Source organism: Spermophilus citellus, assembly GCF_964194105.1.
Source record: "Spermophilus citellus genome assembly, chromosome: 6".
Taxonomy (NCBI): domain Eukaryota; kingdom Metazoa; phylum Chordata; class Mammalia; order Rodentia; family Sciuridae; genus Spermophilus; species Spermophilus citellus.
In genome coordinates this window covers 62,137,989-62,157,021 of record NC_138187.1, presented here as the reverse complement: position 1 = coordinate 62,157,021, position 19,033 = coordinate 62,137,989, and the positions used below count along the sequence as shown (strand labels likewise).

Here is a 19,033-nt window from a genome sequence, read left to right as displayed (position 1 = left end):
ACTCCTGTGTGGTGGGACAGGAGACAGTCAATGGCTGCAGCCTCCATACCTGGGTTGCAATAGCTACTCTGGGAACTTGACATTCAGCATTCATGACTACCTCCGAGAACAGCGCTGAGCTGTCAGATACTACAGCAAACAGCAGCAAAATGTATTTTGTAATCAGAGAAATACTTGAGCGTGATTCTTTCTGTTTATACCCAAGAAAAATAAAGAACAATGGTCAATCCGAGAAGGGCTCAAGGACCCCAGCTTTCTCCTCATGTTTTTTTCTCAGTAAAGATGATATTGAGTAGCCTGGGGCCTAGGCCCGGTGAGCCCAGAGTTCTTCATATGCAACCATTTCTTCAGGGCAGAAGCAGTGTCTATACCTGGTGGCAGTCGCTGAACCTATAAGAATATGGATCTGTGGGGCATAATGTAAAGCTGCATTCGTCTTCTTTTTTAAAAAATATTTATTTTTTTAGTTGTAGCTGAACACAAGATCTTTAACTAATTAATTTATTTTTATGTGGTGCTGAGGATCGAACCCAGGGCCTCCGCCGTGCTAGGTGAGCGCACAACCCCAACCCTGCATTTGAGTTCTTAAATTTAACTTTAACTTTCACTATTAACCCCTGGAGAGACAGACATAACTGGCCTTTGTTGAGCCTGTTTGTAGTTTAAGAGGTAAATCAATAACACACAGTGTAAGAAATGTTATAGAGAACGTTTAAAACAGCCTTAAGACAACATAATGAAGCCAACAATTCCTCAATAAATAAAAAATTATGCCAGAAATTCCAATTAAACCAGGAGTCCGTGATTTAGTAATCTGGTCTCCCCAGAACACATTCTACTTTGATATTCCTCTGTTATTTGAGGATTTCTAGCTAAATTGGTATCCCTGGGCTGTCCTTAATGACATAAACAGCTAAACATTCTTGCATTTGAGGGGCACCCCACCCCACCTCCATCCAGTGTCATTGTTAAGAATTTCACATCCTTGCTTTGTCTTTCTGTAGAAGCTCATTCTACATGAAATAACCTTTCTACAATGAAAACTACTAAAAAGTGCACAGAAGCATTCTCCCCCCAGGTCCCGAGAAGGGATTGGTGCAGACAGACTTATCACGCACCTCCACCCTCCAGAAACTCTATAAACACAACTCCCCGAGGCCATCTTTATTGAAGGTGTCAGCACTTGACCTAAAAATCTATTTGTATTATAGGTAGTAGCTAAAAGCAATCTGTTAAATAAATGCGTCCAATTTCTATTGCCCGGAAGCAATTGCATATTTATTACTGACCCAATAGTTTGACTTACGATAGCCATAAACTAAATGAACAATAACTTGATCACTTTGAAGATCGTTATCAATGAGGTGATAGCAAAAATGCTTTGAGCGTCTGCTGGGGGCACCTTTTATATTTTATTTTTATTTTATTTTTTTGTTTTGTTATTGGCAAAGACACTAATGGGCATTCTCAGATGAAAAAATCAATGGGAATCATGAAAACCAAGCCATCCAGAGTCTCTTAGTTAAACTGTGCAGAGGAAGTACCCTCTTTGCCTCTTTGTTCTTCATCCCCCACCCTAACTCAAAGGGAAACAAAACGGGGATTTGAAGGAAGCCCTAGATATCGGACTGGAAGCTGTTCAATAGGACAGAAAAAGCCCTCTCCAGGGAGGAAACAGCAGCCCTCCACGGTGTAGGAATTGAGACTTCATACACAATAGAATGAGCAGAAAAACAGTATTTTAACAAGTCTTACAGCCATCAAAACCAGTGGCCCCAGAATTATGGTCTCTGCATTACTTTCTAACACATCTTTTAGCTTTTTCCAAATAGTGGACAATCACCCTAAAGGACCTTAGTGAGTCCACTTGTCCCTCAGTCTTTCCCTTTATCAAGGGTATCATCAGAGAGACTTTTACAGACTTTCACAGAGGGGGCCGACTTACTTCCTCCCGAGGCTCCAAAGATGGGTGTGAGGAAGTGGCCTCTCCATCCGCTACCTGAGCTGGAAGGTATGTGTGACCTACTATCCCTCCCAGAATTGAGGTTGGAGAGTTGAAATACTGGAAGTGGAGAAAGGAAGGTCATTTTTTTTTATTGGTGCATCACAATCAATGATGAATGGGAATTCATTGTTTGTTAAATATCAAACATGCACACAACACAATTTGCTCAATTTTTTTCCTCAGATATTAACTGTTCACTTTAGGGTGATTCCCACCCCTTTGTTCTCTTTTTTTTTTTTTTGTATCCTTTTTTTTTGTGTGTGTGTGTGTGTGTGTGTGTGTGTGTGTGTGTTACTTTTTGGTCATTTAATTGCTTCATAAATTCTAAACCAATCCACAGTCAGGAACAAAGGAATTTTCAGTAAATAAATTCATTGCTAAAAAAGTCAATCTTTTAAAGAGTTTAATGTGAGGAATAAAATCTTAGCAGGGGAATCTGTGTCTTTGTCCTCTGTTAACACAAATGAAGGATGAGCAGTGAGCAAAACCAACAGGGTGGTATCCAATGACACCTGGGTCTCTGGTTCCTCAGGCCACACATCCCCACCTTGAGGTTCTTTGCCTTGTGAACGGCAGTCCCCAGACATCCCTGTCTAGTCCCTGGCAACCTATGTGGTCAGTAATGTGCTGTGGGTGTGGTGAGGATTTCCCAAGTCTGGACCATTGGCTGGTCTCAAAGGCGTGTGTGGAATTTTCTGTCCCCAGGTCTTCCTTCTGCCTTGAGTTGTGTGCTAGAGAAAAGTCACTGTGCTTCTGTATCATTCTAGTCCAAGGGTGAGGCCAAGATTTCTCTTGTGAGGCTCATGCAAAGGCTATTCCCACTAGACCCTCCATCAAGAAATCTGTGATAATACAAGTGATATCATACAACAACAATAACAACAAAAAAGAAATCTGTGAGATGACACAGACATTGAAGGAATTGTTCTTGTAAGGAGTCCTTCAGTTAATGAGCAAATACATCTTTAGAGACCCAAATATTCACCAGGCAGTATGCTAGGTTTTGGGTGAGTTTTTTTTTTTTTTAAATGGGGAAAACTTAGAACCTAGTTGGAGAGTCAAGTTGTATTTTTTAGCATATCTAATTATTCAAGAGTAAGCTAAATGCCTTGTAGATGACACAAACCAAAAGCTCTGGAGAAGTTTAAAAAGAACCCTGGGCTTAGGCAACATGTTAATCAGCTTTCTGTCACTGTGACAAAGACAACATAAAAGGAGGAAAGGTTTATTTTGGCTCACAGTTTCAGAGGTTTTGGTCCATGGTTGTTGGACCTTGCTGCCTTGGGCCTGTGGTGAGGCAGAACATCATGGTACAGGGAGCATATGATACAGCACAGCTGCTCACCTCATGGGAGCCAGGAAGGAAGCTAAGAAAGAGAGGAAAGAACAGGGATCAGAGGATCCCCTTCCACAACACCCCCTCAGAACCTAACTTCCTTCCCCTAAGCCCCACCTCTTAAAGCTTCCGCTTCCTCCCAAATGACCTCTCCAGGTGACCACACCTGTAGAGCATGAGACTTTGGGCGGCATTTAAGATCCAAACCATAACAGACTATCAATGAAGTCTTCACTAAAAGGAAGACTGAACTCAGGCTTGAATTGTGGTTAACATGTGGATTTAAGAGGATGAAGGGAGAGTCTCCAGCTCCAGTCAGGAGAAGAAGCTGGCCTCAAATACACCCATGGCCACTCACCAGAGGCTCAGCACGACCCTGAGAGAAGAAGACCCTGAGAGTCTGGGGGACATTTTCAGAGGCAGGAAGTGAGTGGCTGTAGCTTATCCTCCTCAGATAATTTTCCTGACATCTTCCAGTTGATCAGACATGCTCTTGACCTTCTGTGATAGGTTTCCTGAATTTTTTCAGATGTAAGAGTTCTGTTAGGGAAAAGGAATGTAGACTGGAAAGCACAGTCATGGAGGCCAGAGGTCAGCCTGACCCTTCTTCTAGTCCTAATTAATGGGAAGTTTTTGTTTTGTTTTGTTTTCTTCCCCAAATAGACATTCCTAGGAAGAGACAGAGTCCCACAGGTGGACTCTACTTTGTGGCAGATCCAAATGGCATCCCCAATACCACAGGTGTTGGCTTAATTAAAAGAGGGAGTCCAAAGACCAACCTTCACATCATGCTTCCAAGGACCTCTCAATCTCACCCCTTACAACTCACATGACAGATACTGGTTCCTTCCCACCTCAGGGCCTTTGCACATGTTAGTCCCTCAGCCTAGAAAGTGATTTCCCTTCCCCTTCACCAGGCCACTTATGCTCTTTCTTCCAATGTTAGCTCAAAAATCAGGAAGTGTTCCTCCAATCCCCGGACTATATATATGTTCTCATAATGCATGGTCTTACTGCTAATAGTAATTACATAATTAATTATGGAATGAGTCATTGAATGTCTGTCTCAAAAGGATCTATGTATCACCATGTATCTCTGTGGTTCACTTTTTAAATAGCTTTAATGAATTACAACTGACATACAATAAACTACATATATTAAAGTATACAATTAAATAAGTTTAGACGTATGTCCACATCCATGGAACTGTCCCCACCAGGAAGGTAGTGAACATGTCATTCACTCCCAAAATGTACCCTTCAGTACCACCCCCAGGCAACCACTATGATCACCGCCAATTAGTTTGTGTTTTCTAGAGTTTTACATACATGGAATCATAGAGTCTACACTTTTTAAAAATCAGGCTTCTTTCACTCAGCATAATTATTTTGAGTTTCACCCATGTAGCTGCATGTAGCAATAACTCGCTCTTCATTGTTGCATAGTATTCCATCATGTGAGTGTATCATGATTCATCTACACACTCCCTTTTTGACAAACATGCGGTTGTTTTGAGTTTGGGACTGTTTTAGTATCCCTTCAAATGTGATGTCTTTGAAGTGACTGTTAAGTCTCTGAACATTTGCATAAGGCACTTATTTTGATGGGCAAATGCTTTCATTTGGGATGAATATCAAGGTGTGGCATGGCAAGAGCTCCAATGGTAGATGTAAGTTTCATTTTTTAATAAACAATCTACAGAGCACTTTTAATCCCAGGATATGTGAGGATCGCTCAAAGCTCTCAAGTGAGCTTTGAGTTCTCCAGGAACAAAGGCAGTGGGGAAGAGGAAATCAGGACCAGAAAGAGGCTGCAGGCAGCAAGTCCCGCCCCTTACCTGTGGCCCCGCCTCTCACTACTTCGCCCCGCCCCTTACCTGTGGCCCCGCCTCCCACTGCCTCGCCCCGCCCGGATCTGGTCGCCCTGTCAGGTCCCAGATGCACTACCACCCGGGTAACTCCTTTGGTGCTTCCATTACTTAGGTGCTAGCAGCGAGGGGACTGCCCACCCTATGTGCGCCACTTGCACCCTCACCCAGACCACTGCTGCCAAATTCGGAGCCCTAACCAACTTGTCTCTGTTTTCCTCAGGGGACACTTAAACTGGCTTCAACTAGATCGAAGAGTACTGGAGCACGACTTCCCTAAAAAGTCAGGACCCGTGGTTTTGTACTTTTGTGTCAGGTATGTACACCTGGTATTCACACTTTGGCTTCTCTGTCTTTGTCAGAAAAGTCTGGAAGGATGAAGTGGCTCAAAGGAGGGCGATTGTAAGTTTGCCTTGTGCGTTGCTAGGGATAAAGGTTGTAGTGCAGCTCCGTTCTCAGCGGATGGAAACACAGGCGTGAGTGTGCAAGGCGTGTGTCACTGCGCGTGGACACAGGTATTGGCATTCTTGCACTAGGATGCATTTGTGGAATAAAGATCAAAGTTTTCTTTTGTCGTTTTTCAGGGGCGTGGGAAGTGGGTCGGATATCTCATACTAAACCGAGTCCCTCACAGCACCTGCCTGGAACTCTTTTGGTGGCAGTTAGGAGCTCCATAATAAAAGCCTTGGTTTTCTTCCCTTCTATCACAAAAGGCCTCTTGAATTTTTTTTTTCTCTATCCCAAAGAGGACTAATTAAAATCCAGCAGCAAAACACAGGTCAGTGTATGTTGTGGCAAGGGAGGAGAAAGCACAATGGTGTGTCAGAAATGGTTTGCATTTTCCATTCACTAATCTAAGACATTTCATTTAATGACTGCAAATGACTGCAGAGGAAACGGGTTTTTTGTGGTACAGTGCTTTCAGAGTTAACATTTGCAGCAGTCAGGACTGATGCTTCTGTTTGCAGTAGGCTGTGGGAAGCTACCAGGGGGCAAAGTCTGACTCCAAGCTCCCAGACCAGCAGCTCTGAGCTACCCAGTCTGTGGAGCCACCAAGTCCTTTCTGTCTAGAACGTGGCAACAGTATTGCAGAAGCACTGAGAGGTTTTTTTGGTTTGGTTTGGTTTTCTTGTGCTGGGGCTCCAGCCCAGGGCCTCCCACATGCCAGACAAGTTTTGTACAAATAAGCCACACCCCCGGTTTTCAGATACCATCTCTTCCACCCAGGACACTGAATCTGTGTTCTGTTCTATGCTAACAGACATTCACAAGGAGGATACAAACGATTTGCAGTTCGTTTCCTCCTAAAGAACTGGGTCAGGATTGCAGTTTTCCATATAACCACCCTGAATCCACAAACGGGCATTTCAAGAGCCCAAGAGTTAAAGGGTCCATTTAACAGACTGAAGTGGATGACTTTACCTCAGCTGGCAGAGTCAATTCAAACTTGCATTTAATGCCTTTTTGATTTGTTTAACAGCTGTGGACATATCAGAGCTAATCTTAGCCATTTCCATTGCTGACGGGAATGATTTCAATGCCATATTCTCTTTAGTGGTGTCTACAGTTTCTCAGATTAACGGAAAAGTAACCATAGAAAGCAAAGACTTTAACAGTTCCGCCGGGAGGGGGCAGGTGGTGGTGGGCAAGACTGGAGTTGAATTGAAGCAGTTCATTAACCTGTAATGCAAGGGGGATAAATAACTCTAACTGTGCATCAGCCTCCCCCATCCTCCTGGTACTGTTTTTTCCATAATTTCCATAAAGGTTGTATTGAACATCAGACGGTGAACACAGACATTTCAATTTGCACATGATTCTTAACATAGGAAGTGCAAATCTAAAAAGCCACATATTTTGATTCTTTTTTTTTTCAATAGTTATTCCAGGAATTTTTTAGCTTCAAATCCAGAGGCAAATTTTCATTAGCAGGATAGCAAGTACCAGTATGTTCAGATGCTGATAAGCTGTCACATAAGTCCCACCAGCTCACGACTTAATACCATGTACAGAAAATATTCAAGTTTTTAACCTTTCACATCACGTTAACAAAATCATTAGGAGAACCAGGCTACCATAAACTTGTAAAATATGCTTTTATTAGGGCTGGGGTTGTGGCTCCGTGGTAGAACACTCACCTAGCACATGCAAGGCACTGGGTTCCATCCTCAGCACCACATAAAAACAAAGGTATTATGTTCAAATACAATTAAAAAAAATTTTTTAATGTTTTTATTAGTGCATTTTGATTATACATACTAGTGGGGTTTTTTTAACATAATCATACATGTATGGGGTTTAATTTGCCCCATTTCAGTCCCCAGTCCTTACTCTTTCCATCCTCTCTTCCCTCTTTTATTCTTCTTTCTTTACTTTATTAATATTCCTTATGTTTATTTATTGTTGTTGTTGTTTTTTAAAACTGGTATCACTGTAAACTTTTACAGAGGGCACATAGTCCTGACTGGTCAAGGATCATGGAAAGTTTCTCCTTAGAAACAATTCTACAAAACAACAACAAAAAACAAAACAAAAAAAATAACATGGGATTCAAATTTAAAATGTTTAAAATGGGTTGAATGTACAGCTGTGACTCCAAATTGCCCTTTGGTTTGCTTTCTATTACAGGATGTAAAACTAGTCTTAACCAATGCCATGATAAGCCAGGGCAACTGAAGCCTTCTGTAAAGTCCCACTGTTTTCTGCCTTGTACCAGAAAATAAACAACCAGCAAATGATTTCACCTCTTAAAAAAAAAAGTCATTTATACTAAACAATGGAATGAAGTGGGGTTCCCTCCTTCTTAGAAAAAAAAAAAAGTTTCTCTTTCTGGTACTTTTCTTCAGTGTTAGTCAAGAAAATACTGGGCTTTGTTGCATGTTAGGTATATTTATTCCCAAGTGTCTGAAAAGAGGTGAGTCCTTGGTGGGTTTGGGGAACCAGATCCTTGCAGGACAGCCTGGGACACTGAGATTGGTGACAGAGGTGTTGGTCCCCCAGGTAGTACAGATTGTTTCAAGTCAAACCAGAGGACACAGTGGGACACAGTTGCTTGCAAAAGACAGAACTAGGAAGCAGGGCGACCACAAGACTCAAATATTTTATCTGATCCCCGGCCAGAAATGACACTCTTGCCATGGGCCACTCATGTTTTTAATTGGCCAGTAGGAACCTCACAGAACACTCATCAGAAAAACATCTCCAAATCCCCTTTGAGGATGGTTGTTCTCTGCTATTTCTTTCTACCACCTCCTGGCAGATTACTGCTCCTCTTTGTCTAACAATTGATCTTTCTAGAAGGTCTCAGGTTTCTACGTCTGGTTCCCTCCTAGACCACTTCACCTGAGTTCTTCCGATTTAGCCGTCCAAAGCCAATGTCATTACCAGCCCACTCCTCCTCTCTTTTCCCCAAATCTTCTGTGGTCCCCGGAGATCTGTGGCGTCATTGTTCACTGCCTCGAGTAGACTGTAGGTGCTCCTTCCCTTGCTCCTCTTCTGTCAATTCTTACATACTCGAACTCTCTGTTCTGCTTCCAGAATCTTCCTCTGCCCTGTCCTCTGTCCATCCCTCCTCACTGCCTGTTCTGAGGCTTTCATCTGCTGCCCCCGGACAGCTGGCCCCTTGGTACTGGCCAGAGGATCCTGGCCCCCTCACTGTCCTGAGTTCCCATTCTTCACCTCTCTGAGCAGCAGTACAACCAAACACCAATTGTCTGTTTTCTGCCAGAGGAGCCAGATTCTCCATCTGGGTGTATATATTCTCCAGTTTGACCTTGATTTTCAGCCTGAGAAAAATTCTCTGTTTGTAACTTGGTTCCTGTCTAGGGCTGCCCACACGTGTTTCTTCCAAAGGAGTGATAAGGTAAACTATCTTCATCAAAGTCCCAGACCTTGGAGTAGATTTGAGTCCATAAAAGAGCTTCTGCCCCCATCGGGTACTTTTCCTCAACTTTCCCCATCCTGTCTCACCTTTGCCCTTTGCTCTGCTCACAATTTCCTGTTATTCTGCATCTCAGAGAGCTCTTATATCCCTCCATTGTGCCCCGTGCACACCCTCTCAGCTGCAATTGGGGCCTCATAAATTTCTCCTGGATTTCAACTTTCCTTGCTCAGCTTTGCTTCTGCTCTTGGGTCCTGCCTAGTCTCCCCAGCACATCTTTCTAGAATGCTCATCTGATCCTTGCTCACAATTTTTTTCTGGCTTCCCATTATCCTTGGGGGGGGGGGCATGGCCTTAGCAAGCCCTGTCCAGTCTGACTTCTTCTCAGCTGTCCAGCCTCATTGCTCCCTTGTGTCACCTCAGCCCATACATGACCAAGAACACCTTCACCCATAGCCATTGTTTAGTGCTATAAGACAATTCTCAAAATGGGAGAAAATGACTCTCATATTGACCAGGCAAGCTTAAGTAATAGACAAAGAAAAAAATAAGTAAAATAGAGGTACCCACACAAGGAAATCTGTGTATGACTTTCGGTAGGCACAAATTTTGTGCTCAGAATGATTCCCACATGTCAGGGCTGTTCCTTTAATCATGTGCTCTTTAGCAAGTATCCCTGAAGTCCTGGTCATCTACAATGTTTGTAGAAAAATTAACAGATTAGATTTGCCTCCTCAACTTTGATTTCACAAGGAATAAACCAAAGTGAGCAACAGCAAAGAAAGACTGAGAGGAGAGTCCAGGAAGCTTTTATCTGAAAGAGAGGATTTTATAGGCACTGTGGATTTGACTTGTCAGTGTCCCCCTTGCTGATGTCCTCCTAGCTACAGCAGTAGCTACTTCCTGTCCCTCACAAAAATAGTGATGGCATAGATCTAAAATGAAGAGGCTGTTAACTAGAACTTGCTGAGTGTCCCAGTTAATATTAAAGGCCATTGCAAGTCTAAACACCAAGAGTCCTCAGCTGTAGAAGTTCACAGCTTTTCATTTGCTCTTTTCTGCTACCCCAAGTTAGCATTCCAAATATGACATTTGTGTTCATTATGCAATGAAATCACTGGGCCATTTAATTAACACTTGCTGTAAATATTCAATGATTCCCAAATGCCAAGGGGTGGCTGTGAGAGGGGAGGGGAGGAGCAGGGACAGCAGGGGAGACCTGGCTGATGTCAGCTAGCTAGACAGAGATCAGCCATCACAATCAGAAGCTTCCAGGAGTTGAACAAGGTGCTGAGACTCCCCAAGGCTGCAGAGCCTGTGGGGTGTTTAATACGCTTGAACCCGTGGACAAAGAACACGGACTTCTCTCTGCATCAGACTATGATCAAATGTTCTCTGGCGGGGATCATCTGAGCTAGCAAGGGTGTGACATGCCTCATGGGGCTCAGGGATCATATGGTGCTGGGTTTGCCCTGGTGTTGAGGGGGTTGCTCCCTTCAACTCAAAAGGAAGCCCCAAGGCTCGGTGCTGCTACATGCATCAAAGAACCAACATTACGATGAAGGTTTTGTTGTTTATCAGGTACAATGAGGACAACAGATCAGGAGGTAACTGATGTTGAAAAAGTAGTTTGTCACAGCTCCCAAGAGGAGGGGGGCATGCTCCATCACGACACGCAGGGCCCCATGGGGAAGTACCAGGGCCTGTAGTTGGGGGTAGGGAAAGAAAGGAAAATGTGGGTAAGAGGCTTTATTGAGGCTTCTGTGGGAAGGAACAGGTGAGGGGGGTAAGCAGGTTTAGGTTTAGGTTTGGCTAGTATGAACAAGTTCAGTGGGCTCTGGGATTGTCCCTAGTTATATGTGGCATGTCCCTGGAGTAGTCAGGGCAGGCGAATAATGGCCCCGGCTGTGAAGCCGATGGGGCTGGTGGGAGGTGTGGACTGTGGTTTGGTGGGTTGCATGAGAGTCGCAGTTCTTATTGTCTATAAGAAGTGGCAGACCCTTTGAGGGGCGGCCCCTCCAGAGTCAGCAAGGTCCCAGATGTCAAAGCATCATAAAGATGTGGCTAATCCACAGTGGACTTGAAACCGTGCATGCAGACCCTCTGCATCTAAGACCCAGCCTTCAATTCCCTGGGTTTACCCAAAGACCCAGATTTTTCTTTGTGAGCCTGCTTCTTGAGGAAGCCTCTGGCCTGTCCCCGCCCAAGAAAAGGAAGTGCAACATCGCCACCTACTGTCGAAGACAGGGATCAAGGACAAAGCTCTCCTGAAAGTGTGCAAAAGAACCACATTTTTACAAAAACCGTTGCATCCAAACCGTGAACGCTCCCCATTTGCCCAGAAGTCTCCTCTCCCTGGTGCCTGCTTGTGTGTGAATGGAGACATCTCTGACCTTTTCTTCTTTTTTTCTCAAAGTTTTTATTTTTTTCCCTCCACAGTTTCCTGGAGCAGATGGAAAGTTCAGGATGAGTTAAATGTCCAAGGTTACTGAATAAGAGTATGACAGGTCCGTTGCTACCAGGGTTTTCTCAGCGGTTGTCTTGGTGATAAAGTTAACAGGAAAGCTCTTTCCACTTCCTGTCAAGAGGAGGGTTTTTTTCCCTATATCTCAGAATATGCTTGCTATTTCCTCTTCCTTCTCTGCCTCTCAAAACCAGATGGCAGGAGGTCGGTGGAAGTGAGTGCTGTCTCCAGAGACATCAACGGGGCCTCCTTGTTTGAGTTTTCCATTGTTTAAGAGTTGAAAGGAGAAGACAAGTGTTATGTTTTCATAAACTACTATTCAAGAGAAAATTGAGGCTGGGAGTGTGTGCACAGAATGTCATCAGGACTGAATTCTCAAAATCAAACAAATGGGATAAATGGAATTGCTTTGGAAATTAAGTTGTTTCAGACCATACAGATTTAAACTCAATGCTATTATCATAGTAAGGTTGCTGTCAGCCTCGGGAGGCTACTGCTGCTGTTCTGGTATTAGGACACGTTAACTCAGTAGCTGTTGTAACCACTTTCTCTGTCACCAGTGAGAGCCAGGACAGTGGGGTCATGACTGTCTGTCTGGGGTGTAAAGCTCCTCACCACTTGGAAGACACTTGTTATTTCTTCTCCCTCCTTATTATCTTCATCACCCTTTTCACTGTCCAATAGGAACTCCAAACAAAGGGAGAATGGAGAGGGGAAAAAGTCTTTGTTGACGGCCACTTACTAAGTCCATATTTGTGCCAGGCTCTGTATTTGGGCTTGAGATAAAAAAATGAACAAGACTTGGCTCCAGCCCTGAAGGAGTTGGCAGCCCAGTGAGAAGGCACCCTAGTCATCAGAAGATGACCAGACCATGGGCAGAGTGTGAGGCAGACCATCCTGATGTCCTGGGAGCATGGGAGTAGACCATAATAATCTTGACTCTAAATTTCAAGGATCTGTGATAACTTAATTTTCAAAGCAGTGCCCTATGTTTTTAATCCCTCCCCTGAGTTCTTCCTCTTTCCTTCCTTTTTCTTTCCACTTAATTTATTATTTTAACTACCCCTTGTCAAGAGCCCTTTGTAAAGGATATAGGTTTATTTTTGATAATTAAATCCAATTGAACGTATTTTGCTTTGAGATGTAAAATTTGCCACTGCATTTCAGTTCTGCATTATTCGAGAACTGAAAGTTGTACAACTTGAGGATTCCTCTGAGACGATTGCAGACTCTAATATTCAGGGCCCCGTAGACAGCTGCTTTGGGGGCCAGAGGGGATGTGGCCAAAGATCAGTCAGTCTTCTCCTTCCCGGGCTTTGCAAGCATGAGGATCATTTTGTAATCCTCTGAAATTCTGCAGTCCCTGACATGATGGTAATCATGCTACTCATGTCTACTGACTGAGAGGATCTACTAATACCTGAAGTTACTCTAGATCCACTCACACATTTAAGTGAATCTATACTGTATTCATCACAGCAACCCCCGCACACATTTGAAAACTGAGAGAAGACAGCGTTCACTTAGGGTATACACAAGAGGTTTCGTCTGGTGGGCGTGTCTTGACCTAACCTATGGATATGTTTTGTTTGCCTTTTACGATGTTGGCTTGTTGGTTTTGCTGCTGCCGTTTTATTGTGGTCTTACTTTGTATTAGTGTCCAATATTTTAAAACCAGGAGACAACTCAGATGGAGAAGCATCCACTGAGTCCCACTCTCTTCTTTTAGCCTGGAGAAGAAAAGCTCAGAGAGATTGTGTGACTTGTCCTAAGTATACAAAGCAGGGACTAGATTCCTGGTCTTTGGTCCCCTCCCTAGAATTCTTGTCATCAAATTGTAACACTGTTCTAGAAGACCAGAGAGGTTGTTCTTCTCGTTCTAGTTCCTTCACCCCCTACCTCTTTTGGTCCCAGTCTTGCCTTCCCAGTCTAGTCTGAGGGTTGTCGCACCCACTGAGACTCTTTTTCCCTCTGATAACACTGCATTTAAATCATTCGCCATCCCAGCTCCTGTATGCTCAGCACGCGATCTTTAGATAGTACAAGCACATTATCTAATTAAAGAATTTAATAAACTCCAAAGTCGATGTGCAAAGGCACATTTAATGTAAACTTAAATAATGTCAGCATGTTTCAATCTTGACCAAATCCATAGGCTCCATCCTGATAGGAATTCAATTCTCATTTGGCTTAATATGCATTAATATGTCAGTGCTAAGGACACTTACCACGGTGCTCTGCGTGTGCAGAAATCAAGTCACACTTCACCACCCTTGGGAAAGCACATAAGGAGCATTTCAAAGAGAAACACACACCTTGTTTGATTAAGCAGAAGACACTGTCTTTTTAAAAATCCATCGCGATGGTGATTAGGTCAAAAAAATATAATGAAATCAAATAGCATGAAGAATTGGAAAGCGGGTAAGGAAGGCAAAGTGGAAGGAGACTCAGTCTGCTCCTAGGGAGGGATGGCAAGGGAGCCCATTGTTAGTCTCTGGGGAGGCCCTCAGGCCTGACCCATCTGACCTGCTAGGAACAGACATGAAAAATACTGCCCGCAAAAAAGAATCAGAGAAAAACACTCAATACCATTTCTGCGCCTTCATTTAACATTGGGATCTCCAGTCCTCACCTCAACTCCAGTAGCTCAAGAGAACCGAGGGTTTGTGGTCCCCCTGTGGCTCATGTGCCATTCTCCTCTTTCAGGTTCTACATAGAAAGCATCTCCTACCTGAAGGACAATGCCACCATTGAGCTCTTCTTCCTGAATGCCAAGTCCTGCATCTACAAGGTAGGAACACTCTTCCCGCAGCTTTCCTCCCAAAACCTGAAAGCCTCATTCAAAGCTAGAGATACCAAGCTGCTGCCCCTCAGGTGACTTTATGGATTCAGAGATGTAGCTTATATGTCAGTGACTATAAATAAGTGAGAGCTTCATGGAATGAATGCCGTTGGCTAAATAACGTGACCCCTTCTCATCCCATTGCCATCCCTGGCTCCTCCGTGAAGGTGTCCCTTAACCTCGACCAGATGTTGAAGGTCTTCTTATTGATGGAGACAAAGGAGAACCTAGATGAGTAGGACAAATGTGGTATTGAACTTGGCTCTCAGAAGTATGAACAAACTTACAACCAAATACATGTATGTTTGACTATTTTTTGATGATTAGCTTATCTCCCAAAAGGATGCTACAGCACTTTACATGAGACAATTCTTCTCTTTTCTTGAAGCCATATACACCAACACAACCTTGGAGTGTGGGGTGTGTGTGTGTGTGTGTGTGTGTGTGCGCGCGCGCGCGCCTGTGTGGTATACTGGTGATGGAACCCAGGGCCTCACAGATGCTAGGCAGTGCTCAACTACAGAGCTCCACCCTCAGCCCATGGTAACCATTTCAGGGTATTAAAATACCTTTATTCTAGACCCATTACCCCTCTCATTTGCCCCTGATAGCCCCCACTCTGCTTTCCATTTCTATGGATTTGACCACTCTAGGGACTTCATATATGTAGAATCATACAGTATTTATCCTTTTGTGACTGACTTTTTTTTCACTTTGCATAGGTCCTTAAGATTCATCCATTAAGGGTAAATAATGTCCCATTGCACGTAGAGACCACACTTAATTCATCATCCTTTGTCCATAGATGTATGGGTTGCTTCCACCCTTTGGCTATCACAAACAATGTTGCTATGAACACAGGTATACAAATATCTCCCCTAGACCCTGTTTAAAATTTGGGGAGCAGGTAAACACCAGAAATAAAATTTCTTAACTATATTTACCATCTTTTGAGGAGCAGTCATACTAGTTTCCATAGAAGGTATACCAGTTTACATTCCCACCTACATTGCACAAGTGTTCAAGTTTCTCCATATCCCACCAATACTTGTTGTTTTCTGGTGTGTATGTGTGGGAGTGGGGTGTCTTAAATAATAGCCATCCTTATGGAAAGCAGTGATATTTTGTGATTTTGATTTGCATCTCCCTAAAAACGTGATAATGAGCATCTTTTCACATGCTTATTGCCCATTTGTACATCTTTAGAGAAATGTCTACTCAAGAGACACTTGTAATTAAGTGGGACAATCCTTGCACTGCATCCAGTTCCCCCCTACACTGGTAATGTTTCTTTTCATTGGATAACCCCAAAGGCCCACCACCTTTCTGGCACACGCCCTCTCTTACAGACCCCACCTGGGTTAAGAACTACTGAGAGAACGTGTTTAGAGTAAACACCCATTCCGCTGGTTGCCCCCAACGTGCACATTGTCTTCATTCATTTTCCCTTGCTATCATAAAATACCTGAGACTGTGTAACTTATAAAGTAGAGAGGTTTATTTAGCTCACAGTTCTGGGTATTCAAGAGCATGGTGCTGACTTCTGCTCAGCTCTGATGAGGACCTCATGGCAGATGGCATCACAGTGGTGGAAATGTATGATAGAGTGGTGAGTGATACATACAGAAGAGTTCAAGCATGTAGGATGGCCTCACTTTATAAGAACCAGCACTCATAAGGTCTGCTTCACCCTTATGAGATCCAACCCATTCTGCAAGACCAATGTCAATTCATTCATCCTTCACATATCCCTGTGACCTAATTCCTATCCAGTAGGCCCCACCTCTTAAAAGTTTCACTACCTCAACACCAGTCAGTCTGTTGAACTGGCCAGGTCACAGCTCAGCCAGGACCATGCTGTGCCCTTCAGGACACCCTGTCCTTGCAGTAGAGAGCACCCAAGCAGCACAAAGAACTTCAAATCCAAGTGTGGCTGTTGGCGAGGTGGTCACAGGAGTTATTCGAAGGATTCCAAGGAGATCCTGCAGCCTGTATTTTTGTATGTAACTTACTCAGGTTTGGGGAGTTGCAACACCCACCAAACTTTAAAACCCAAGAGTTTTAAAGGTACCAGCTTTGGCTTCCCCTTCTGGAAATAAATCAGCACATTCATTGCACAGAGTAGTTCCAGCAAGTGCAAATGTTCAGTGTGACAGAGGGCCTGGCAGTGATCAGATTCAATTCTGTGCAAACACCTCACTTGGTGGCAGTTGCTGAGCCGGGACTTAACACTGGGCTCCAACCCAGCACACTCAGAGGATAGTATTTTTGGGTTTTTCTAAATGAAGGAAAAAGACACTAATTGCAGCTCTGGGTACTTGCAAATTCCTTCCTCTCTTCTCATTTTCTCATTATAAAGTGGAAATAATAATACCATGTAGATACCTCACAGATTGTAAAAGCACCTGATGGTTTTTTAAATGTGAAAACATTTTTTAAAAGTTGAGAAATAAAAAAGTGAGCACTGTCCACCAGGTGGCAGACTTGAGCTAAAGAAATGACTGGGGAGCCGCTGAAGTCAGGAAATCACTCCCAAGTTGCGCAAGTAGAAAATTGCCCCAATGGTAGGTGGTAGACACCTGGGTCAAAGTGAGAGGAAACATTTTCGGGTTTGGAGCTGTTCTGTTCTGTCAGGTCACAGATCCTGAGCTGGAACCAACTCTGGAATTCTTGACAATTTTTAAAAAGAAGAAATCCTCAGGTTTCCCAAGTGGAGGTGGTAATGCCTGCTGAGCCAGCCACATTTAAAGTCACAGTGCCACAGCATCATCCCTGTTGCTGAGTGGGGGGTGAACACCATTCGGGAATCCCAGAACTCTCTTCTCAAAAATCCTCATTTGAGTTTGGTCCGTCAAGTAAGAGACCACAAATGACCCAGGATTGGCTTCTCTAAAGTTTATCCCAGAGACCAAACAGCATCCCAAGACCCCCCCCCCATCTCCCTCCCCTGGTCAAAGTAATAGTTCCATTTGCATAAAAAGGTTTACAAAATGTTTTGTTTGTTTTATGGTTGATGTTGTTTGTACCGGGGATTGAACCCAGGGGCGTTTACCTACTTACTGATCTACATACCCAGCCCCCTCACCTTATTTTATGGTTTATTTTGAGACAGGGTCTCACTAAGTTGCTTAGGGTATTATTATTATTTTAAATAAATGACAGCAGAATGCATTACAATTCTTGTTACACATATAGAGCACAATATTTCGTATCTCTGGTTGTATATAAAGTGTGTTCACACCAATTCATGTCTTCATACACGTAATTTGGATAATGATGTCCATCACATTCCACCATCCTTGCTAACCCCCTGCCCTCTCCCTTCCCCTCCCATGCCTCTGCCCTATCTAGAGTTTTTCTATTTCGTCTACTTCTCTCATGCTCCCCTTCCCTACCCCACTATGAGTCAGTCACCTTATACCAGAGAAAACATTCAGCATTTGTTTTTGTTGTTGTTGTTGTTGTTTTGGATTGACTAGCTTTACTTAGCATTATCTTCTCCAACACCATCTATTTATCTGCAAATGCCATGATTTTATTCTCTTTTATTGCTGAGTAATATTCCATTGTGTATATATGCCACTTTTTTTAAATCCATTCATCTACTGAAAGGCATCTAGGTTGGTTCCACAGTTTAGCTATTGTGAATTGTACTGCTATAAACATTGATGTGGCTGTGTCCCTGTAGTATGCTGTTTTTAAGTCCTTTGGGTATAGACCGTGCTTAGGATCTTACTAGGTTGCTGAGATGGGTTTCAAACTCACAATCCTCCTGCCTCATTCTCTGGAACTGCTGGAATTACAGACATACGCCACTGTACCTGGCTTACAAAATGTTTTTTGCATACAGTTGTTTCCTCCTAACCTGTGAGGGGGTAGAGCAGGAATGATTAACTTCTCAGAGATGGAAGCTGGTGAGAGCTCAAGTGATGGACTCCAAGAGAAAGAACCTGGAAGCCATTTGACAGGCGGTGCCCTGATTCCAGCAGTTGTGAACATGTAAAGAAATAGGAAGCCGAGAAGCAGAGTGATTAGGAGTTTAGCTTTTGCTGGGACAGACTCGGTTTCCCTTCCCAGCTCTGTCACTTAGGGAATGCACTAAATGTGAACACCTTCTGCAATGTCTCCAAGTTTGGTTTTTCTCTTTGAACAGAGATATTGCAAGGCCCTATATGCACACCTTCTTGGAAGTACTTAGCACGGTTAGCCACTTGGATTCAGCCCTGAGGAGTTTCTGTTGGCTGTCCATCCACATGGCCACCCGGCCTTCTGAGGCTTTGGAGAGCCCAGGAGACAGGGTCAGCCTCCTGGCCTGTCACAGCTACCCCAGGCTTCTGTTTACCCAGCAGCTTAACATCATCAGCTCCCACCCTGTCTCTTGGGGACCGATTCCCACAGCATATTAGAATCAAAGTTGTTCAGGTGAAATTAACTGCTATCCCTGCTTCCTCAAAGACCTACTTCACTCACATTTTAAAATATAAAGATTTATTTTTTTCTAGGGGCTGGGGTGCAGCTCAGTGGTAGAACTCTCACCTAGCCTATGTGAGGTCCTGGCTTTGATTCCCTAACACTAAAGAAAAGAAGTTTTAGGGGTTTTTTTGTTTTTGTTTTTGTTTTTTGTTGTTGTTGTTGTTT

The 19,033-nt window shown here is 43.5% G+C and overlaps 1 protein-coding gene across 4 annotated transcripts in view; it reads left to right on the top strand.

Moving 5' to 3' along the window:
- Window positions 1-19,033, top strand: part of FRMD4A (FERM domain containing 4A) — a 311,522-nt gene that overhangs the window by 181,817 nt on the left and 110,672 nt on the right. For all 4 annotated transcript variants that reach the window (XM_081297994.1, XM_081297993.1, XM_081297992.1 and 1 more), the window contains exons 4-5: window positions 5,433-5,525; window positions 14,260-14,344. In XM_081297994.1, coding sequence (XP_081154120.1) covers window positions 5,433-5,525; window positions 14,260-14,344 — 178 coding nt within the window. The remainder of the gene's footprint in view (window positions 1-5,432; window positions 5,526-14,259; window positions 14,345-19,033) is intronic.